The 23,441-nt window shown below is 56.5% G+C and overlaps 1 protein-coding gene across 10 annotated transcripts in view; it reads right to left on the bottom strand.

The window, feature by feature from the left end:
• Positions 1 to 23,441, bottom strand: part of SPNS2 (sphingolipid transporter 2) — a 35,620-nt gene that overhangs the window by 4,512 nt on the left and 7,667 nt on the right. For 7 of the 10 annotated variants that reach the window (XR_005017668.1, XR_005017669.1, XR_005017670.1 and 4 more), the window contains exons 2-9: positions 16,926 to 16,991; positions 8,758 to 8,894; positions 3,242 to 3,393; positions 2,955 to 3,021; positions 1,428 to 1,570; positions 973 to 1,125; positions 668 to 857; positions 305 to 370 (exon numbers count right to left, since the gene is read on the bottom strand). Coding sequence is in view for 7 of the 10 variants with exons in the window: in XM_036835463.1 (XP_036691358.1) it covers positions 305 to 370; positions 668 to 857; positions 973 to 1,125; positions 1,428 to 1,570; positions 2,955 to 3,021; positions 3,242 to 3,393; positions 8,758 to 8,894; positions 16,926 to 16,991 (974 nt within the window). In the remaining 3 variants the exon portion in view is untranslated. Of the gene's footprint in view, positions 1 to 304; positions 371 to 667; positions 858 to 972; positions 1,126 to 1,427; positions 1,571 to 2,954; positions 3,022 to 3,241; positions 3,394 to 8,757; positions 8,895 to 12,076; positions 12,497 to 16,925; positions 16,992 to 23,441 lie in introns of those variants that run through there. The other 3 variants (XM_036835467.1, XM_036835465.1, XM_036835464.1) reach the window with 3 other exon arrangements.

Here is a 23,441-nt window from a genome sequence, read left to right as displayed (position 1 = left end):
TCAGACCCTGGGGTGGAGCGTTGGCAGACAGCACCACTCTGGTGCCAGCCTGGCACTGCCAGGCTCCCGGCCACAAACTGGAGCCTCCAGACATCGCCCTCCGCACCCAGTCCCCACATCCTGCCCTTCTGCCTGCTCAACCCTCTGATTCCAGGCCCTGCCCCGATGCAGACCCCCAAATCTCTGATCCCCTCTCCCCGCTCACAAGCCCGGCTGGCTCTCCCACCCCTTCACCCACCCTCCCCATCTGCCCCGAGAGGTCGAGAGGCCCCGGTCAGCACGAGGCAACCTTGGCCTGCCTCACCATGAGGATGTCCGCCGTGATGGCCCAGTTAGAAAACAGCAGCGTCTCCCCTACAAAGATGCAGATCTGCCCGGGAGAGACCAGAGCAACCATCAGGGGGCGCTCTGCCCGCCACTGGCCCCAGGCTGCTGGCTGCTGGCCGGGAGCCCCCAGAAGCCCCCCCAACCCCGGCTCCTGGCGGTCAGGCTCACGGGGAATCTGTGGATTAGCTACAGGCTTCAAGCCAGGCCCACAGCCCTGGCCAGAGCAGGGGCAGACTGAGGACTGGAGCCTCCCCGTGGGGGGTCCCCCGCCCAAGTCAGACTGCATTTCCTCTTCCAGAGCCCAGCTCCCCCGCCACCCTGGCACTCCCACCGCACTCACATAGGCCCCCACGATGCTGCTCTTGGCCGCCACGAAGATGAGGCAGATGAAGATGGCGGAGCCCAGCATACCCACGGCGCACACCAGCGGGTCAGCCCGCTGGGTCCGCAGGCGGCACCAGCGCGTGGCTCCTGCGCCCGTGACCACCCCGAGAAAACCCGTAAAGCAGGTGATGGCCCCGAAGATGAGGCTGCGGAGACAGAGGACGGTGCGGCACGGGTTAGGGGGCAGGGCCGGGGTAGAGGGGCCGGCGGCCTCCCTCACCCCGCCATCCCCGCCCGCCCACTGAGCCCGCCTGGCCGCACCTGTCCTTGGCCGCACAGGGCGGGCTGCTGCACGTCTCCGCCGCCTTCTGCACGACTTGGGCGCGGTGCAGGTAGAGCGGGATCCACATGCCCAGGGCCCCTGTGGCGAAGGACACGGCCGACGTGGCCAGGGAGGAGAAGACGTAGCTGCGGCTGGGGAGAGGCCGGGGCAGCAACACTGAGCGGGGGCCAGCATCCCCGCAGCTGGCAGGGTCGGGCCCGGGAGGCAGGCTTTCCTCCCTCACTCCTTCCCCCAGGGACAGAAGGCCTCAAACGCCTTCCCTACGGGCTCTGGGGGTGAAGGCTCTGGCTTCAGGGATCATAAACACTCGTGGCCCCAGCACCGTGGACAGGGAGTCCGGCCGAGCAGGCTGCGTGGGCCAGCCTGCAAGGTGCGGTCCTCTCATCTCGGCGCCCCTCCCTCTTCCCACCGGACCCCTCCCAGCAGCACTCACTTGCGGATCAGGGCCTTCATGTCTCGGAGCCATGACGTCCGGGCCTTGAGCTGCCCCCCGAGCTGGTCAGCGTGGCCTCTCTTAGTGGCCGGGACCAGGACGAGGATGAGCGTTCCTGTGATCATGCCCAGGATGGGGGACACCTGGTGGGTCAGGGTGCACCAAGTTAGGACACCAGGGCCCAGGCGTCTTTGTCTCTGCTGCACCTGGAAGGGGGAGCAGGCCAGCCACGCCTTCTCTGGGCCCCGGGCTCCTCCTCTGGGCTAGTATCTGCCCAGCCTTCCTGACTGGGCAAAGCCACTGGGGGTGAGGCTAGCATATGGGGCTTGGGGGCTCAAAATGGGCTGTGCCGACCAGGGGCAGGATGGGAGAGAGGACTGAAAGTGAAAGGGAGAGAGGGATGGTCAGATGGATGGAGGAGGGAGGACAGATGGCTGAATAGTCAGAGAGATGGATGGATGGATGGATGGATGGATGGATGGATGGATGGATGGATGGATGGATGGATGGTTGGATGGATAGATTGCTGGGTGGATGAATTAACACATGGAAGGACAGGAGGATGGATGAGTAGATGGGTGATGGGTGACGAGTGATGGATGACGGGTGATCGATGCAACAAAAGGAAGACAGGTAGGTGGGCAGACATATGGAATGATGACTGGGAGAGGAGAGTTCCTGGGAACAGGGAGCCAGATACCAGCTCTTGCCCCCCTCCCTGGGTCTGGAAAAGTTTCCCAGGCCAGCTCCTCACCCTGGTGGTGGTGGGGCACTGAGAAGGGGCTGGCTGCGCATGAAGCTTCCAGCTAATATATCAGGTAGCTTATCGTTTGGGAGGGGCCCGTGTGGGTTCCAGGAGAACAGAGGCTCAGGAGTCCCTCTGGGTCTTCCCTGCATCCTGCCCAGTGCCGAGAACTGAATCTCCAAGGCCCCAGGCCTCTCTCCAGATGGAAAGGGCACATCTTGGGAGTCTGGATTCCAGTATACCAGTTCCTCCACCAGCTCATGAGAACAGGGAAATCTGTACCCACCCCCACCAGGCCTGGGAGCCCACGGTCTGGGGAGTTCCTCTCCACTCGCCGCCCCCACCAAAAAGTTCCACGGAAGCTGCTTCCTTCCTGCTTTTGAGGAAAAAACACTTTGTCTTAAGCTTCCTCTCCTTCACAAGACTGGGGATCTCTGTTTCCTCTGATTGCACTGTCCTGGGGCCTTGGCAGACTTGTGCTGAATCCTCCTGCAGGACAGGAAGTGGCTCCAGACCCCGGGGCCCTCACACAGAGGCCTCGTCTCAGCCCCTCCCCAGCACGGTGCCGCAGCTCAAAGCAGGAAGTGCCGCCGTGAACGTGGAATTTCCTTCGTCCTCACAGGCTGGGGCCCCTGAGTGGGGCGGGTCTGGCACCCCTCACGCCACAAAGTGAACTAATGGAGAAGAGCCCAGGCCCGCGAGGTGGGAAGCCTGGCGGCTGAGGCTCTGTCCCTGAATCTCTGGGCGACCCTGGGCAACGGCTGGCCTGGGGGTGTCCTTACCCGCAAGGCCCAGTGCCAGTCTCCGGCCGCCTGCTTCACGCTGGAGCCGGTGATGTAGCCCAGGCCGCTGCAGAGAGGACGGCACGGTCAGGCAGGGATCGGTAGGGCGTCGGGGGCAGAGGGTGCTCACCAGTCTAGCAGGCCACCAGCCCCCGCCCCCCAGCCAGCCAGGGAGCTGGTCCAGGCGCTTCTCAAGGCTGCCTGCCCACGTGTTTAGGTCACAGAGGGCCAAACTCCAGGGAGAGGGAGTGGTCAGAAATCCGAAGGGACCTGGCCCGGATCCTCACCTGCCCAGAGGGATGGCGAAGTAGAAGACAGACAGCATAAGCGTGCGCGTGTTCTTGGTGAAGAGGTCGCCGATGATGGTGGGCGCGATGGTAGAGTAGCTGGCCTCACCGATGCCCACCAGCCCGCGGGACAGGACCAGCAGCCAGAAGTGCTGTGGGGAAGGGCGGAGAGCGCTGGGGGGCCCACCTGCTCCCCTGCCTGCGCACCCCTGCTCCCCGCTTTGCTCCCTACCCGCGGCAGGGCCCAGGAGACAGGAGAGAGGATGGAGCCCAATCCCTGCCGCAGCAACGACTACACCCCAGGCCATTCTGGGCCTCAGTTCCTGCCTCTGAATAGTGGGTCTGACTGGGTCTAGCTGGCCCAGTGCTGGGATGGAGCTGGACTTTCAGGGGCTGAGAGTTGTAGGTTTGGCGGGGGATGTAAGCCTGTGTCTCCACTGCCACCCCGACCCGTTGGGAGACTTCCTCCCTGGGTTCTGGCCCCATCTTGGGAGCCTCAAGCCACCCCTACTCTGTGTCCCATCCCCTGACCAGGCAGCTGGGCTGACCCTGGCAGCACTGAGCACTCAGTGTAAAGGGAGAGTGGGCTCAGTGCCGCCCAGTGGGCTCAGTGCCCCTCCCCCATGCACACATCAAAGAGCAAAGCCCAGCTACGCTGGGAAGGGTGGGGCCATGCCAGCTGCCAGTGGTTCTACCCCTTTGATGTGGACCCAGCCCCTCCGTCCCCCAGCTGCCCAGGGCCTGAGAACCAAGCCTGGTCATTTTTCCCCAGCCCCACCCTGACCACCCATCCGGCCAGCATTGCCCACATCCAGCCCTCCTCCGGGTCTCCCTGTTTCTGCACTTCTCTTTCCCGGCCCTCTCTCTGTGTCGCTGGTCCTGCCCATCCATCTCTGCACCTCTCGTTTCCATAGTTCATTCGCTCTCACCCTCCGTCTCTGAGTCTTCCTTCTCCTGGCCCCTTGCCTGTGCTTCTTTCCCTGAGAAGCATCAGCCCACAGCCTTTGTCTATTTTTCTGTTGGGTTCTTTGTCTTTCTTGTATTAGTTTCTGTTAGCGTTTTATATATCATGGGAATTGACATTTATTAGATAGGTCACAAATATTTTCCATCATCTTTCTTTCCACTTTGTTTATGGGGAGTTTCAGCATACAGAAGCTTTGTGCTGTTTAATTTGATGCTGTCAAAGCTGTTGATTTTCCCTTAATGGCTTCTGGATTTCACATCTTGCTCAAGAAGGGCTAGTCCATCCCAGAATGATACAAAATATTCTTTTATCTTTTATGTTTGTTATATTTTAGAAAGAGAAAGAGAATGGGAGTGATTTCCTTATTCTCCTCTGTACAAGAGCAGGCAGATAAGACCTCTTTGACAAGGGATCCCATTGATCCCCACTCCTCCCCCAGGAACTGGCTATTTTGTGCATTTGTCACGACTTCCTCTCTACCTTTGCCTGCACATACAGGTACCAAGGAACAACATTTAGTGTCCCCTGTGTGCTCTCAAAAAATAAACATAAAAAGACCATTCCTGGGACTTCCCTGCTGGTCCGGTGGTTGAGAATTCACCTTCCAATGCAGGGGACGCGGGTTCGGTCCCTGGTTGGGGGACTGGGAGCCCACATGCCACAACTAGAGAGCAGCCCACGTGCCGCAACGAAGATCGTGCGTGCCGCAACGAAGATCGTGCGTGCCACCCGACACAGCCAAAAGTAAAATAAATAAATATTTTAAAAAAAAAAAAAAAAAAGACCATTCCATGCATCTTGTCCCACAACTTGATTTTTTTCCCTCATCTTTTGGAAACCCATTTCAGCTGGTTAATATAGATCTAGTTCATTCATTTGCTGCTAAGAAGATCATAGTACGAATACACCCCATTCTATCTGGGCGTCCCCCAAGTCGAGGTCATTTAGTTTCTTTTTTTTCTATTACAAAACTTGCAGCAAACATCCTTACATGCACCTGTCTCTTTGTGTCCACGAGTTGGAGTTTCTCCCTTCGGCATATACCCCCAAGTAGTTGTGGGGTGTACACAGAATTTTACAAAATCCTGCCCCACTTTGCTCTCCAAAGAGGCTCTACCAATTTACACTACCACTAGTAGCTTGAATAACACTTGGTATTGTCAGCCTTTTTAATTGCCGCCAATCTGATGGGTGTGAAATGGTAACTCACTGTTGTTTTAATTTGCAGTGCCCTGATTACTCAAGAAGCCGAGAACCATCTCTTCCTACATATGTTGCCTGTGGGGGGATCTTCCCCTGGAAGTGCCTGTCACTATCCTTTGCCCATTTTTTCTACTGGGTTGTTTGTCTTTTTCTTGTTGAATTATAGTTCTAGACTTTTTTTTTTTTAATTATTTATTTATTTATTTTTGGCTGTGTCGGGTCTTCGTTTCTGTGCAAGGGCTTTCTCTAGTTGTGGCAAGCGGGGGCCACTCCTCATCGCGGTGCGTGGGCCTCTCACTGTCCCGGCCTCTCTTGTTGTGGAGAACAGGCTCCAGACGCGCAGGCTCAGTAGTTGTGGCTCACGGGCCCAGTTGCTCCGCGGCATGTGGGATCTTCCCGGACCAGGGCTCGAACCCGTGTCCCCTGCATTGGCAGGCAGACTCTCAACAACTGCACCACCAGGGAAGCCCTAGTTCTAGACTTTTATGGTTTGCCTTTTACTTTACTTTCACCTAGCTGGGATTTATTTTGAAGTATGGTTAGAAATACAGACCATACTTTATCTTCCATCCAGATGTAGAGTCAATACTCCCAAAACCATTTATTTGAGATGCAACTTTCATCCTCCACTCAATTCCCATAGAAAGGAGGACTCTATTTCCTTGATCTCTTAGTTTATCCCTCCGCTGTTTTCATTAGAATAGCCATGTTTTGATAACGGATAGGACAAGAGCCCTTTCATTGTTGTTTTCACAATGTTCTTGGCTGTTCCTGGGCACTTTCTCTGCCAGATTTACTTCAGAATCACATTGCCAAGGTCCACCAAAAACCCCCATGGGACTCAGACTGTGACTGCAATGAACTCATAGATTAATTGGGGGTGATCCGTCTGTCTCTCTCTCTGCCTCTGCTCATCTTCTCTCCCCATCTCTCCCTTCCTTCCACACACCCAGAGTGGGGCCCAGCCTTGACATCATGGTCCTGTACTCACTGGTCAATCCCAGAAGCAGCCCCAGAGGTCAGATGATGAGGGGCCTGGTCAGGGGCAGGACAAGACCCAGAGGGGGTCCAGAAGCTTCTTCTGGTCCAGTCCCCATTTTTGACTGTGGCCATCAGGCTCTACCTGACGTTCTAGGCCTGGGTTTTTATTTATTTATTTATTTTTGGCTGCGTTGGGTCTTCATTGCTGCGCGCGGGCTTTCTCTAGTTGCGGCTAGTAGGGGCTACTCTTCGTTGTGGTGCGCAGGCTTCTCATTGTGGTGGCTGCTCTTGTTGAAGGGCACGGGCTCTAGGTGCACGGGCTTCAGTAGTTGTGGCTCGCAGGCTCAGTAGTTGTGGCTCGCAGGCTCTAGAGCGCAGGCTCAGTAGTTGTGGCGCAAGGCTTAGTTGCTCCGTGGCATGTGGGATCTTCCCGGACCAGGGCTCGAACCTGTGTCCCCTGCATTGGCAGGTGGATTCTTAACCACCACGCCACCAGGGAAGTCCTAGGCCTGGAGCTTATTACCTGGCCTGACCCTTCTCTATGAAGCTGCCCCGTGAAGCAAACTTGTATCCCCCAAACCTGCTAGTTCTCTCTGCCCTCACCTCCAACCTCCTCTCAATCAGTGTAAATCTGACTCACCATTGCCCTTCTTCAGACTCTTCCAGGGTCCAGCACTTCCCTCAGGAGAAAGCTCAAGCCTTCCAACCTGGCATTCAAGGCTCTCCATGACCTGGTCCCTGCCTTCCTTTCCAGCCAAAGCACTCGTCTCCTCAATCTACCAACACACTCCACCATTTCTGCCTCCATGGGGCTGCTCCCTCTGCCTGTGCTATCTTCACCAAGAGGCCTAACCTCCCTGTCTTGCCTGCCCAGCTCAACTGCCACCTCCTCCAGGAAGTCTTCCCTGACCACATGGATGTCAGAGACTGCTCTCTCTTCAGTGAGGACTTTCAGCACTTTGCTTATCTTGAAGGCTCTGAACATGGGAGCTCCTGTCACATCTTCCCATCCACAGGCCTGGGTGCTCCCAAGGCCAGGGTCTCCTCCTTTGTCCCCTAGGCTGAACGCTCCCTGAAGGCAAATCCTGGTCTTCTCCCCTTCTTTTCTTTTTTTTTTTAAAGATTTAATTTTATTTATTTTTGGCTGCTTTGGGTCTTCATTGCTGCGTGCAGGCTTTCTCTAGTTGCGGCAAGTGGGGGCCACTCTTCATCGCGGTGCGCGGGCCTCTCACTGTCGCGGCCTCTCTTGTTGCGGAGCACAGGCTCCAGACGCACAGGCTCAGTAATTGTGGCTCACGGGCTTAGTTGCTCCACGGCATGTGGGGTCTCCCTGGACCAGGGCTCGAACCTGTGTCCCCTGCATTGGCAGGCGGATTCTCATCCGCTGCGCCACCAGGGAAGTCCCTCCCCTTCTTCCTCTATCTCCCTCTATAGTAGCCATCATGTGATTGTCCGTCCTCTGCTTGAAGACCCCTAGTGATGGGACACTCACCACCTCTCAGAGCAACATATCTCCTCATTGGAAGAAAGAACAGAAATAATGATTTGTTGAAACCTGCCATGTGTCAGGGTCTGGACATTCATGAGTTCAATTATTTCTCACAACCACCCTTCATACTACGAAGTATCATCCCCAATTAAAGATAAGGAAACTGAGGCTCAGAGAAGTTAAGTTTCTCCAGATCACAAAGCTGAGTGGGCAACAGAATTGGGATATTCAAATCCAGAACTGTGGGAGCCAAGTAAGAAACATCTTCTTTCCTGGGAATTCCCTGGCGGTCCAGTGGTTAGGACTCCACACTCTCATTGCTGAGGGCCCGGGTTCAATCCCTGGTTGGGGAACTAACATCCCACAAGCTACAGGGTGTGGCCAAAAAAAAAAAGAAAGATCTTCCTTACACTGAACTGATGTTTGTCTCCCTAGGACTTTGACCCAGGGAGTTGGCTGATGGTCGGACAAAGAGCAAACTGTGTGAGGCCTAGAGAAGGGTAGTGACGTATCTAGGGTCACACAGCAAGATGACAGCAGAGCCAGAACTAGAACCCAAGGGTCCTGACTCCTTGGCCAGACTTGCCCCGCTGATCCTTGCATCTTCCCCAAATCAGAAACAGCTCAGAGAGAGTCAGGATGCCACACAGGGCTGTGATTCCCTCTGTTCAAGGCCAGCAAGGGGAAAGCCCAATCGGTAGGGCCAGTGTATAGAAGTACTCAAAGACCCCCTCATCCCACCATACTTGGACCCAACAGGCTGGAACCCCAGTCTAGACTAGGACAGGTCAATCAGACTTGCCACCCGCTGGAGGAACCAGGACACACGGACGGGATGAGCTGGAATGCCGGGTGGAAAGCCCGGGCAGGCCTCACCTGCTGCGGAATGAAGGAGCTGGAGAACGTGACGGCCGACCAGAAGAAAATCCCACAGCTGAGGATCACTTTCCTGTTGAAGCGGTCACCCAGGTAGCCAAAGATGGGCGCAGCCACCATGAAGCTGCAGATGAACACTGCGTGGGGAGAGGAGAGCGGCAGGTGTGGCACATGGGTCTCATGGCTGAGCCCACCCGCCCAGACCACCCAGCGAGAGGCCAAGTGCCTGCTGAGGAAGCAGCCGCTGCCCGAGAGGGGCAACCTCGGCCAGACCTGGGCCCAGGGGAGGCGGGACAGGCCCTCTGGGTTAGGAGACTCCACGACTCCATCCTCCTCAACGCCCAGTGGCAGGTGAGCCCTTCGGGTACTTTTTAAAAGAGTAAAGATTATTCACTATTCAACATTTTCTACTTGTCAGGGGCTGTGCTAGGGGCTCACCACACAGCATCTTGTGTATCTTTCCGACCCCCATCCCACCTCACAGATGGGGAGACACACAGAGAGAAGTGACTTGCCTAAGGCCCCACCGGTAGTAAATGTCCCAGTGGGGACTTGACTCCCTGTCTGACTCCAGAGCCAGTGTTCCTTATACTTTGCCATGCTACTCTCCTTATTATACTTGAAAAAGAGGTTCAGAGAGGGAAAGGGACCTACGCAAGGTCACACAGCAAATTGGGGCAGAACTGGACCTGGAACCCCCAGTCTCATACCTGCCAGATCACACAGCCACCCTCACTCCCAGCAGACTGCAGAGACTTTCCTGACATTTGGAAACATTGTCATTCATTTGTTCATTCATTCATTCGTTCAATCATTCATTCATCCATCCTTTCATCCATTCAACAAAGACCAAAATTCCTGGACTCTTGGAGTTTTCATTCTAGTGAGAAACAATGAAATAAAAAATATAGTATGTCAAGGGGTGACACATGCTAAGGAGGGAAAAAGGGCAGAAACAGGAGATAGGAAAAGTGTGTGAGAAAAAGAAAACAGATGTTAAAATTTTAAATAGAAAGGTCAGAGGTGACATTTCAGCAAAGACCTGGAGGAGATGAGGAGACAAATCATGCAAATATTGGGTTGAGAACAGCAAGTGCAAAGGCCCTGGGGCAGGAATGTGCTTAGCATATTTGTGGAACAACAAATAGACCAGAGTGGCTGGAGCAGAGGGACCCTGGGAGAAAGGCCAGATGGGGTGGGGACTTGTGGCTCACTGTGGTGACTGTGGCTTCTACGGGTGAGAAAGGAAAACACCAGAGGATGCTGAGCAGAGGAGTTATGTGACCTGGTTTTGTTCTTCCAGAACAATAGAGCAGCAGAGTCTCAGAGGACCCTGTGGGGATGGCACTACCAGTATGGGAGGGGCCTTCGAGGTCCCAGGGGGGATAAAGAGTCCAGCAACGCAGGGTAGTCGCTAGGTCATGCGGGGAGGCAGCCCCTGATTCCTCCTCCTGGAAGGCAATCCCACAGCTGACGGGCAGATGGCCAGACAAAGGCCGGGTGGGCAGATAAGACGGCCGGCCAAGCTAAACATTCACAGGGTCTGGCTGTTCCCTCACAGACCTGAGCCCCTAGGAGAAGAGATAGAGGGAGGGGAGGAAGGAGGCAAGGAGGTGAGAGCAGGCTGGGCTGGAGCAGCGCGACTGTCCCTCACTTATCCCAGGGAGCAGGACGGTGAGCGTGTATGGGTGTGGGGGGCAATCTTTTAATCCCAACTGTGTGACTGGGGCCTCGGGCAGCATCAGCAGAGAGGTGCACAAATCTGGGCACTAGAGACGCAGTGCCTGGTCTTGAATTCAGCTCTATTCCTTCCCAGCTGGGTGACCTTGGGCAGGTCACAACTTCTCTGTCCCTCAATTCAGTGGTGTGCTGATAAATGTTTAGCAACTGGCTCTCCAAAAATGAGGCGGGGGGCGGGGGGAGTCCTGATGTGTAGTGTTTGCCCGTTTCCATGGTGCAAATACTCCCACCATGGTCTGATTTCAAGCTACCAATGTGATGTCACTAATCAGAGCTGGGAAGACAGATGCAGTCACAGAGTTGTACATAGAGTATTTCTACCACCTAGATCCAACAGACATAAATAACCTTAAGAACACAGGTAATAGTGAAAGGTAGCAAAATAATTACGGGGTGATGAATTCTGAGTGTTTACTATCTTTGGTTTTTTTTTTTTAATAGCTCTTTGGAGTATAATTATACAAAGTATAATTGTATAATTGCTTCACAATACTGTGTTAGTTTCTGTTGCACAACAAAGCGAATCAGCCATATGCATGCACGTGTCCCCATATCCCCTCCCTCTTGAGCCTCCCTCCCATCCTCCCTATCCCAACCCTCTAGGTCATCGCGAAGCACCGAGCCGATCTCCCTGTGCTATGCTGTGATGTTGTTTAATTGTAAGTTTATATAATTTAGTTTGTAATAACGGTTGTGCTTAACAACCAGCTCACACAATTCCTGAAAATTTAACAATCAACTCTCATGAACCTAAGCCACCTCCAGCGCGCCAACTTCCTCATCTGTAAAATGAAGATAAAAATAGCAACTCCCTGCTTGCTCTGAGCACTGGATGAGACAATGCGCGTAAGGTGCTTAATGCCACGCCCTGCCCAGAGTGGGTCAGCCTTAGTCAACACTGGGCCCTTGTTTAGATCAGTCAGGGTAGAAATTATTTCCTCATATCTAGAAAAAGAATTTTTCCTGCTGGGTCTGTCTCCCAGGACCTGCCTGAGATCAGACCAGGATATGGGCTGGAAAGAGATTTCAGTCTCATCAGGACTTACACATGTTAGGGGAGAAGGAAGAGTTGTTCCCTCTATGCCTGTCTGTATTAGGTGAGGAGTGGGCAGAAAGAATCAGAATAGGAGTTGCCCCCCTGTCTGGCCAAGGAGCAGACCCTGTCCATGGGTTGCCCAGCTTAAAGAGTTAAAATGCCAGGGAACCAGCAAGGAGGGCCAAATCCTACCAAGACAATGAAGGGAGGCTTCATAGAGGCAGTGATGGCAGAGCAGGGCATTGAAGGCTGCATAGGAGTTCACTGCTATGATACTACTTAAAATCAAGTATACTAAAATATAAATTACAAATCTTATAAGACTGTATAATGGTTAATGAGGCATAATGCTTATTGTTAATAATAATTGCAGCTACCATTTATGGAGCATTTATTATAGGCAAGGCCCAGGGATGTGCCCTGGACATAAGCACAGATTATCTCATTTGATTCTCCCTATTATCTTCATCTTATGGAGGGCACAGTAGAGGCTAAAAGGAGTGACATCACACAGCTAGTGTGTGGCTAAGCCAAAATTTATACCCCAATTTGACTCCAGAGTCCTTGCTCTAAATCACACCACAGGCGGCCAGGCTGGGAAGGCGGAAGATCCCAGCTGATGTTCCAAAGGTCAGAGAAAGTTCAGTGTGTGTCGGGGACAGCAGGAAGACGCGTGAGGCTGTGAGGCTGTAGGCTGGGAAGGTGATAGAGAGGAAGCAGTGGGAGGTGAGGCCACAGAGGGAGATCGGGCCCTAACCCCTAGTACCAGGTTTGGTGTTAGTTAGAGGGCAGTGGAGATCCACAGCACACTGTTCTCCCCCTTCAAGGAGGAGCACTGGCCAAGCCCCCACTGGGTGGGTGCAGAGGGGCTGAAGGAGGTGAGCCAGGCCTCGGCCAGACCTCAGCCATCCTGGTCCATCCCTATCGTCCTGTCCACAGCAGAACCGGAAGGCAGCCCCCCTAGTGCTTTCCCCGCTAGCTTTCTTGCCTGCTCTTCTGGGTGGGCAGAGGCACCCGGGACTTCAGATGGACTCCTGCTGGGACAGCCACACCCCATCCCCACCCCTGTCCCGCCAAAGGTCACCAAGTCCCAACCTGAGTTTTACCATCTGTCCCATTGTACAGCTGGGGCCACTGGAAGGTGGAAGAACTTGCCCAAGATGACACAGCAACCCTCCCGACCCTGGACTCTCTCGTCTCTCAGGGTTTCCCCTTGGGGACAAGGGAACCCAAGGTTAGCAGGGAGACACAATCCATCTTTCCAGCCCTCCCTTCTGCTCTGGGGAGCCAAGAGAAAGGATGTCTCCCGGCCCTCAGGGTTGTCACAGGCCAGCAGAGAGGCCTGAACACAGCTAGGTAGGGCCTGGAGGGAAAAAAATTCCTGGCAGAAGGAACAGCACAGGGGCTTCCCTGGTGGCGCAGTGGTTAAGAATCCACCTGCCAATGCAGGGGACACAGGTTTGAGCCCTGGTCCGGGAAGATCCCACATGCCGCGGAGCAACTAGGCCCGTGAGCCACAACTACTGAGCCTGCGCTCTAGAGCCCGCGAGCCACAACTACCGAGCCCGTGTGCCACAACTACTGAAGCCTGCGCGCCTAGAGCCCGTGCTCCACAACAAGAGAAGCCACCGCAATGAGAAGCCCCTGCACCGCAACGAAGAGTAGCCGCCACTCGCTGCAACTAGCGAAAGCCCGCGCACAGCAACGAAGACCCAACGCAGCCAAATAATTAATTAATTAATTAATTTAAAAAAAAAAAAGAAGAAGAAGAAGGAACAGCACAGGCAAAGGCCTGGACAGGTGACCCATGTCCCAGATGGGGGCACAGAGCCTTCTCCAGCCAGCGGGAAGCTCTGCTGAAAATAAAGACCACCCGGCCTAGAAGCTTCCTGGGCTCAGCAACCACAACCCCACAGTCTTTGTCTGGTGGAGGAGAGCTTTCTGGGCAGACTGGCTGCCCCACCCCTGGTCTCGGCAGGGCCGGCTTTCCCGGCACGAGGACATCCTGTGGTCGGGGTGTGGGGAAGCCCTCGGTCAGCTCACGTGTGCTGAGCCCACAGGTCTGGGACAATGGAGCCGCGGGCAGGGAGCCAGGGCAGGGGGCAGGGCCGCGGAGGGCCGAGTGGGAGGAGTCAGAGCCCCTGGCTCACCCAGAGAAGCTGGGGCTGAGCCTCACTCCCTCCTCTGCAAGATGGGCGATGCGCCCCTCCTCACAGGGCCGGCACGAGGTCATCAAGGAGACAGGGCTTGGGCGGCATCCCTAAGGCGCCACCCACCTCTCACGGTGCTGGCTGAAGGCCTTCTCCCGTGGGCCTGCCGAGGAGGCCAGCACCCAAAGCTTGAAACGACTCCTGCTGAGAGTTCTGTGCCCCTGCAGGCAGCCCCCCGACCACCCACGGAGCTGCTGGAAGGTGGTCCTGGAGCAGGAGCGGGTGAGGTCTGCGCTGGGGGAGCCCTGAGTCCCCAAGACTGTGGCCTTGGAGCACACGTCCAGCCCCACTTCAGCCTGGGCTGAACCAGGGCTATTTTTACGAAGTCCGGATCCGGCCAACTTGTTATTTGGAGGAGACTCGCCACCCTCCACATCCTGTGGGCAGGGAGGGTGCTCGGGCAGGCGTGGGGTGGGTGGGGTCAGGCTCTGCCCGAGCACCCTCCCTGCCCACAGGATGGGGAGGATGGAGGCCCAGGCCGGCAGGATGATGGGGAGGACCCAGAACAGCCGGCCCCATCGGTACCTGGAAGCCCACCAGACTCAGAGCCCCTTCGGGAAGAATGGGAAGTACTCCTCCTTCAGACTCCGCTCAGAATATAAACCCTAGGTTGGCCACTGAGGCCTCAGGGAGGGAGGTTCTCGGGCCTCCCTTCTAACAGGAGGGTCCTGCGGGGAGAGCCACGGGGGCTGCCTAGATCTGCCTTCAGAACCTGAGTCTCTGTCGAAGCGGGAGGATATTGCCAGGCTGGCGAAAGTGAGGAGGGAGCAAGGCCAGAAGGAGACTCAGTCCCAAAACAAAGGCGCTGTCTGGTTTCAGTCTGAGCTGGCTCTTCCTCTGTCCCCACTCTCCCCCTGCCCCCGCCCCCCAATCCTGACACTTCCTCGTGATGCCACGAACCCCAGCCCTGAGTTGGTCCTGAGGGGAAACAGCAGGGGCAGGCCCAGGCTGAACTCTCAGCCACCCCACGCGCCCCCCCCAACCCTGTCTCCTGGCCCAGCAGCTCCTGGTGCCCACAAATAAGCAGGCGCCCCAGCTGTCAGCCCTGGCCCTTTGATCTGGGCAAGCAGCAACACCTGGCTCTGACCTTACCAGGGAAGAGCCAGGTGCCTGTGGCCGAGGCCAATTAGGTGACTTGCCTGGTAGCCCATTGAGTCACATCCTGGTCTAGCCCACCTGGCTTCTTGGCTCAGTTGGCCAGAGAGGCACGGACACTCTGGGGAGCCATCCCAGCTGTGCCCAGGGTAGGTGGTAGGGTGAGGGCCACAGAGTAATGACCAGAGGGTCTCGGAGAGCGCTGGGAACTCTCACCATGGCCCAGAGGCACCCACCCCGAGAACACTGAGATGCCAGACACTCAGGCACCTGGGATAAGCCTCACCAATCCAGCGGCCATCTGTGCCCCCATCCCGAGCCAAGAGGACCTCATACACAGAAGTCCCAATGCCAAGCCTGCTACTCTCTCACCATGAGACCTTAAACAAGTCATTTCCCCTCTCTTGACCTCTGTCCTTCCATCTGGAAAGTGAAGCTGACCAAAGGGGGCTTGTAGGAGGAAGACTCAAACAAGGTGATGCTGTGGGTGATTTATCCCCCTCCGGCCAGGTCGCCAGGGATAAGAAGGACACAGCCTGGGACATAACTGAGGCAGCGCTATGACCCTCGCAGCCCTCCCATCCGCTCCCTGGGCAGCTGCACTGGCCCTGACCTCAATCAGTGGGAGTTGAATGGAGGAGACCAGAGCAGATCAGTCAGCAACGCCAAGAGCAGGAGGGGGATGAGGCTCGGGCTGGGTCCCCAGTGACTCAGGGGCCACGGAGGAGGGGGATGGGCAGCTAGGCTCCCTCCTGCACTTCCCTCCCCAGCGCGGCAGCCTGGTCCCTCCCACACTCCCATCCGGCTTGAACTCTGTCCCTCCAGCTGTAAGTGCTGGTCACTGCATTGCACGGAACCCAGGAGGCTGGAGGAACCTGTCCCAGGCCCCAGGGCAGGATGACTTGCTCTGACCTAGCCAGGGAGGCCAAGCAAGGGGGGCGGGGGGTGGGGAGGAGCCAGCAGAGGGGCTTGGGCTCACATCCAGGGTGGAGGTGATGTCTGCGGGGGCCGGGGCCTGGGCGCCCTTAGGAGGAGCTGGACGGCACAGCCCAGCCCTAGTCCTAGCTCGGTTAATTCTCACGTATTCGGGCTGAACCCTGGAGCTTTCATCTCCCCTCTCTGAGCCCCAGAGGCCCCATCTGGGAAATGAGGATGGGCACTGAGCCTAGCTGAATGGCTGTGGCTCAAGGAGGCCGTGGAGGCCTGGCACGGGTGCGTGGTGGAATGCCACCCAGACAGGTCAGGCAGGTTCCTGGACAGAGCCAGCCTCTCCGCCCCTCCCTCCCAGGAGAGCCCGGGAGGGGACGGGGTTCCCAGGGTGGAATGCAGACCATGCACCTTCGCAGCCACATCTAACTGGGCCTCACAGCCAGATGGACTCCAGGACCAAGGGGAAATCAGGGCCAAGGGAGCTGGCCCAACAGCAAGGTCAGGGCCGAGTCAGAACCAGCCCTGGGATGTAATACTGGCTCTGAGTCTCTGCCCAGGCCTGAGGGTCCTGCAGAGGGCACAGCCGGCAGGGCCACAGCCAGTGGAGGGCCAGGAGCTCAGGTCCTACAGGACTACATAGCAGGCAGGGCAGCCACAAGGTTGACATGGACCCTGGAGGGAGGGGCAGAGGTTGGAATAACTGCTTAATCACCTGCCACGCTGCCCTGGCCCAGGGGGGGCTCGGGCCCTGCCTCCCCACCAGTCCCAAGGCTGGGCCCCGGGGGGTGAGGGGCCGAGAACCTCAAGCCCAGGTCTAGTCCGGGACCCAGGTTCTCAGGCTCCTGCCCTGGGTTTTTGAGAGGCTCTGGGGCTGACCAGCTGGAGTTTCCTGTTTTGGCATCTGAGAGGCGATTCCCAGGTTGCCTGCATTCCTGTATCTCACCCACAGCCCCTCAGGGCAGGTGTTATTTGCTTTGTTTCACAAGAATAGAAGCAGAGGCTCGGGGAAGTGGTGCCTTTTGTGAGGGGCAATTGTGGGATTTGGACACAAAACTCACGCTCTTTCTAGTGAGTCAGGACCAGGGAAGAGACAGGCAGGGAATCCCCACCAGGTATTAGAAAGCGGGAGGGGGGCCAGGGCGGGAGGTGGGCCTCACCTGACTGCAGCAAGCCGGCGCCTCGGTCCTTGACCCCGAAGTGCTGCTGGATGTCCAGAAGGACACCTGGGAGGAGAAGACAGAGGGTGCTTACTGGCGACGCCTGACGCCCGGGTGCCCCCATTCGCACACCCCACCTAGGTGACCCTCAGCCCCAGCCCAGCCCTCTTTCCACCTTGCAGGGCCCAGCCTGGCCCCATCTAGAGAACCCCACCCTGCCGAGTTTAGCCAGGCCACTAGAAACCTTGGAGGCCAAGCTTCTACCCTGAGGTGCTCACACTGGGGATAGGACCACATCCCCTCACTCGGCCCGTGTGGGGTCCAATGCACGGACAGGCGAGGCTCCTCCACGGTCACTCGGCCCGGCGGGGCAGCCAAGCCTCCTACCAGCCTGGGCCTCTTGCCCATCTGCAGCTCAGCCCCAGACTAAGTGCTGGGACCCCAGACGTGGACCCTGCCGTCAGGGGAGACCACAAAGCCCCCAGCCCAGAGAGTGGGTGGGCAGCCACTGAAAGCTGCCGGAGAAGCCCCCTGGCCAAGGAGAGGGCGGAGAGGGCTCACAGGCAACACAACACCCGCTCACCTGCACGTGTGCACAAGCACATGCTCCCCCAGCTGTCCTCAGGAGAATAACCAGGACTCCCAATTTTCTGATGCAGGAGCCCAGGGGCAGAGGGAAGCAGGCGGGGCTCCGGGCCTGCTTTCCTGGGGGAAGGGGAGCCCTTGAGGCCATGTCTGCCCTTCTCCCAACTCCCAGCCACCTCTGCGCTCTCGCTCTCTCGTTAGGGCTTTTTCAATCAAAGGGGGGCGGCAACCAGAACAACTAGAAACGATTGACAGCTGTGGACAGACCGAGCCGTGGCTGTATAGAGGCCAGCAACTGCCCAGCCCCCTCTGACCTCGTGCAGCCCTCAACCAGGACTCCGGGGTAAGCCCAACCCCCAGCCCCACAGCTCCCAGGGCCCCTGCCTCAGCTTATCTGAGGACAGCAGGAGGCTGGGCCACAGGCCAGAGTCCCCCTGACCACTGCACATCTGCACTGAGAAGGAAGAGGGGAGAAAGGAGACAGGGCCTGTCTCAGGAGCTCCCCACACAGGGGACAGAGGAAGGGACCAGGACCCTGCCTTCGGGGAACTCCCAGAACTATTCGACACGATGATGATGATGTCAGCATTTAAAATGATGATGGTTTGTATTATTAAGTGCTTCATTAGTTTAACCCTCACACAACCCTATGAGGCTGGTACGATCATCTCGCTGGATAGATGAGGAAACTGAGGCACAGACGGGTAAGCCACATGTTCAAAGTCACACAACAGGGAAATGGGTGAAAGTGGAATCTCCAAACACAGTACAAGGGTCCCGTCCAGTGGCTGGGGCTGGGGAAGAAGCCACTGTCCCCCCACCCAAGACCCAGGCATGGGATGCTGAGGGATTTCCTGTTCTAGCAGCCTGACAGCCAAGAGCAGCTGGTCTCCTCCTTGTTAATACCCAGAGTGGATTCACCATAATTACCCATAATGAAGAGGCTGTGTGAGACCCAGCTAATGACTTAATAACCAGGGCGGGCTGTGACTTTACCTTGAAGGCAGAAGCCAGGGGCCGGTCCTGGGCCTGAGGATGGCAGGTCCACCAAGTGGGATCTCCAAGGTGCCCCAACCCGGCCTCACAGGCCCTGAGTTAGATCAGGTCCTGTGGGTGGCATGGCTGGGCCCGACCTTGGGGAGCCACCCACACTCACCTCCCGGCCTCACAGCCCATTCCCAGTCCTGAGCCAGGGCCTCTGTAGCCTCCTGACCCGATCACATCCCTCTCTTGCAGAATCACCGTCACCTGTGGCTCCCCTGCCTTCAGCAGGCCGTGGGGCTGCAGGTTCAGCTCCGCCAACCCCACCCTCCAGCCTCACTTCTCAGGACACCACCCCGCACCCCACACCCTCGCCACCCCAAACTACTCGTGGGCCCCTGACTACACACGCTCCCTCTTCTTACCCTGGTGCAATTTTGTTGGCTGAGCTAATTCTCGCCATACCTTCAAGACTAGTTTAGATGCCTCCTCTTCTGGGAAGTCTTCCCTAATTTCTCTCCCTCCCACCACCCTCCATAAGCTAGTTGCCCCCACTCTCCCCTGTCCATCCTTGTTTTAACACTTGTCACACTAGGATTAGTTTGTTCTACAGAGAAGACACAGAGGGACACGGCTATGAGCTCCTTGGACCCACTGTGGCCGGGAGCAAAGAGCCACTAGTTACTGGTTCCTGCTAAGTTCCAGGTACTATGTGAGGCTCTACAGAGGGTATTTCTATCCCTGCTACCCAGGCTTATCTGTGACTATCATTCCCATTTTACGTGTGAGGAAACTGAGGCTCCAAGAAATGAAATAACTTGTCATACAGCACATAAGATGTCAGGGTGAGATTTGAAACCGGGTCTATTATCAAAAACCAAAGCTTGTTTTTCTGCCACACAGCCTCTGCGTGGTTCACTCTTGCCCCCCAGCCCGGGGTCCGGCACACAGCCAGCCCCCAGTGACTGTTTCTGCCGTGGATGCATAGGTGGATGGGCGGGGGCCTGCCTCTCCCCCCACTAGATCATGAGCCCCCTGAGAGCTGGGACCATGGCAAGTCATCTCCAGAACCCAGGACAGAGACCATCACAATTTAGGCATTGGGTAGACGGAAGGATGGATCGAGTCAGGAGATGGTAGGAGGGTAAAACTCCCCCTGGGCCCTGCACTGTGGGTCCCCACCCACGGCCATATCAAAATGGTCATGATAAAGGCGGCATGTGTCCACAGCAAATCAAAACACTCTTGCTTCCTCCCCAAGGCACATCCTAGCCATCTGACTGGATGCACTCCCTCACCCATGACTTTAAGGTCCAGCATTTGCCTCTGCCTCCAGGAAGCCTTCCTTTTTTTTTTTTTTAAGATTTTTTTTTTTTTGATGTGGACCATTTTCAAAGTCTTCATTGAACTTGCTACAACACTGCCTCTGCCCCATACTGTGGTTCCTTGGCCCTGAAGCAGGTGGGATCCCAGCTCCCTGACCAGGCATCCAACCCAAACCCCCTGCATTGGAAGGCGAAGTCCCAACCACTGGACCGCCAGGGAAGTCCCAGGAAGCCTTCCTTGACTTCCTCTACCGAACAGGGTTCCTCGTAAGGGGGAGGAATATTTCACCATATCCAGATGGGCATCCAGGGTCCCTGGGAACTCCTGAGCAGTCTAGACCCCAAGGCACGGGCAGCTTTGGATGTCCCCACCCCAGTACCCCCCGGCAACCCAGTCTTGGGTCCAAGGCCTGAGTTCCAGGCAGAAGGCCAGAGAAACCCTTCCAGGGAACAGGGCCTCGTACAGGCCGTAAGACCCTAGGTCAGGCCCTGCCTGAGCCTTTCTCGGTTGTTTTCCCTCTTCGAGGCCTGCAAAGGGCCACGGCTGCAGGCGGGTGAGACCCCACTGGCCACTGGCACGGGAAGCGTGTGTCACAGCAGCCCGGACTGTTGTCTCAGATTTTCCTCTGGGCTCCAGGCAGGCTTGGACCCGCACACCCCCTCCCTTCTTCACCACAGCCTTATTTTAGCCTCTTTCCTGGAGGCTGAGGTTTAGTGGGTCACAGGACGGGCCTCACGCCCAGCAGCCCCACCAGCCCCAGCAGCCCCAGCAGCCCCAGCAGCCCCAGCAGCCCCAGCAGCCCCACCAGCCCCACCAGCCCCACCAGCCCGGGGCGGGCAAGGTGGGGCTCCCACCACACCCACAGCCCCCCTCTGTCCCACGGCCACAGCTCCCGATCCAGGCCTCTCCAGGCAGTCACCCCAAATCCACAGCCACAATCGTCCTCTGCCCACAGGGTCCTCCTCCCTGAGCCAAGAAAACATTCTGGAAAAGCAGGAGCACCTGAATTTTCTTACCCATTGACCCTAATTACACCCCTCTCAAGCCTCCAAGGGGCTCGCCTCTTGTCCGAGGCCAGCTGCCCCTCCTGCCCCCCGGGAAGCTGGCCCGGGTCAGCCGCTGGCTTGAGCTGTGCTATCAGCACCTCCCTCACTCCTGTCTCCTGCACACCAGCGCACAAATGTGCTCACCCCTCTCTCATCCTGCTGGTAACAACAGTCCGGCCTCATCCCCCCTGCCAGCCGCTCTTTCTCTCTCCCCCCTTCACAGCTGAAGGTCTTTTTTTTTTTTTTTTTTTTTTTTTTAGTTCCCTGACCGGGGATTGAACCCAGGCCATGGCAGTGAAAGCACCGAGTCCTAACCACTGGACCGCCTGGGGATTCCCACAGCTGAAGTTCTTAAAAGAGTTCTCACCCCTCCCCAACTCGATGTCCTCATCTCCATCCCCGCCTGAAGCCAACTGCCTTCTGGTGGCTCAACCCCACAGGCTCTATCATGTCTCAGCATCCCAGCCACCTGGACCCCGATTCCACGGCTCCACCACCTACCTGGTCCACTCCCCAGACCAGACACCTGGGAGTCGGCCATGACACCCCCCTCGCCTCCCATGAATGGGCCCCAACGATTCTCTCTCTCCTTCACTAACTGCCTCCTCCCTGGACTCCCTGCCTCCAGCCTCTACTAGCCCATCCAGCATCCCTCCTGCAGCCTGACCACACAAGCACTTATCAACTTCCTATTAAGTCCTGGGCTGGGGTTTCAGAGACCACAAGACAATCTCTGGACTCAAGGAGCTAAGGCCGTGGCACAGTGGTTGTCAACTCTGGCTAGGGCCCAGAGTCACCCATGAGGTCTTCAAAATCCATTGGCCCAGGTCCCTGGTTCAGTAATACTACTGCTAACAACAACAATAATATGGGTGTTAACGTGTACTGAGTGCTTACTACATGCCAGACACTCTTCTGAGAGTGTAACCAAATTAGGTCATTGAGGGTGGCTTCCCAGTAGAGCTTAGTGGCTCCCTATTGCCACCCAAATTAAGCCCAGACTTCTTCTAGCATTTGAGGCCTCCGTGCTCCAGGTCTGCACAATCACCCTGTCTAGAAGCCAGAGCCAGGAATCTATTAACACACTGCCCAGGTGATTGGAAACCACTGGCCTGGCTGGTCTGAAGCCCCTGTGACTCACATATCATGGCCCACAGGCCTCCAGGCCTTGACTACAGCCGTGCCCTCTTCCTGGACTGTTCATCTCCACCTGCTAAGATCCACCTCATCCAGGGCCCAGATCCAAGGTCATGTCTATCAGGGTGCCCCCCCCAACTCCCTCCTTTGGGGCTCTTGTTGAGGAGGTGCCTGTAACTTTGAAGGCACCCCCAGAGCTGGATGGAACCTGGCCCGACTCACCCATCTGGCTGGTCACAGATGCAGTGATCCCCCATCACTGCTGGTCCTTCAATAGCCCCTAGAGGAGTCAGGTCCAGAACCCAACCTGCTGACATCACAGAGTCCTCAAAAAGGCCAAGGTGTAAGAGGAAACCCACACTGACCTCAGGACCCCCCAGTTCAGACCAGCCTCAGATGCAAGGTTGGGACATGATCCTGAGGTCTCTTTCTGCCTTGTCATCCAGGGCAGGCCACCTGGCGCTCACGTTCACTCCCCAGACACAGCCATCATCACCCCATGTCTACCCTACCTCTCTCAGAGCAGCAGGCAGCATAGCTGAATTTCCAAGAGCATGGGCTCCAGAGCCAGACCATCGGGGTTCAAATCCTGGCTTCTCCACCTTCCCTGCTTTGTGACCTTAGGCAAGTTACTTAAACTCTCTGTGCCAGTTTCCTCTTCTGTAACAAGGATTAATTTTAAGATCTGCTTTATATGGTTGTTGTGAGGTTTAAATGGGTTGATCCATGTAAAATGCTTAGAATGGTACCTGGCACATAGTAGGTAGTCAATAAATGTTACAAACGTTATCATAGGTCATCAAGATCATCATGGGGCAAGAGCCCCGGCTGTGACCAGTTCCCAGGGAACGGGAATTCCCACTTCAGCGTTCTTTTCTCCCACATGGGGGCAGATGGCTGGAAAGACAGAGCCTAGGGATCTGAAGGGATGGGTGATGCCTGCCATTGGCTGGTCCTTCTTGGAGGGACCCTGGTTCCCCTGTGGAGGCCTCAGGGCTGGCTCACTCTGGAAGTCTCACCCCTGCTCCAATGCAGGGCCGCAACTCCCACCCCGGTAATTATAGGGGCCTGAAGGCCTGGCTCTGCTGACCTGGCTCTGAATGGCTAAGGCTGGGAAACCACAGCCTGGCCCCGCCAGCACCCACCCCCTCCTTCCCGAGCCTAAGGGGGATGGGCCAAGGCAGTTCCTCAGCCAGAGACCCGGCGGTCAAGCACACTCACTTCTACCTGCCCCAGAGCTTCCACAGGGCAAGACCCTCCCCCCGTCCCCCAGGGACAAACTGAGTGACCTACAGGAGCATCTGGCCCCTATTCTGAGCCTCAGGTTGCCCATCTGAGATTGACCCAGGATCCGTATACATCCCTACTGGGTCCATTCTAAATCTTAATCTACCTATCTATCTATGTTTGTTCTACATGTGCTAACCCGCCTACCCCCATG

This window comes from Balaenoptera musculus, chromosome 20, assembly GCF_009873245.2.
Source record: "Balaenoptera musculus isolate JJ_BM4_2016_0621 chromosome 20, mBalMus1.pri.v3, whole genome shotgun sequence".
Taxonomy (NCBI): Eukaryota; Metazoa; Chordata; class Mammalia; order Artiodactyla; family Balaenopteridae; genus Balaenoptera; species Balaenoptera musculus.
This window is presented reverse-complemented; position numbering and strand designations above follow the sequence as displayed.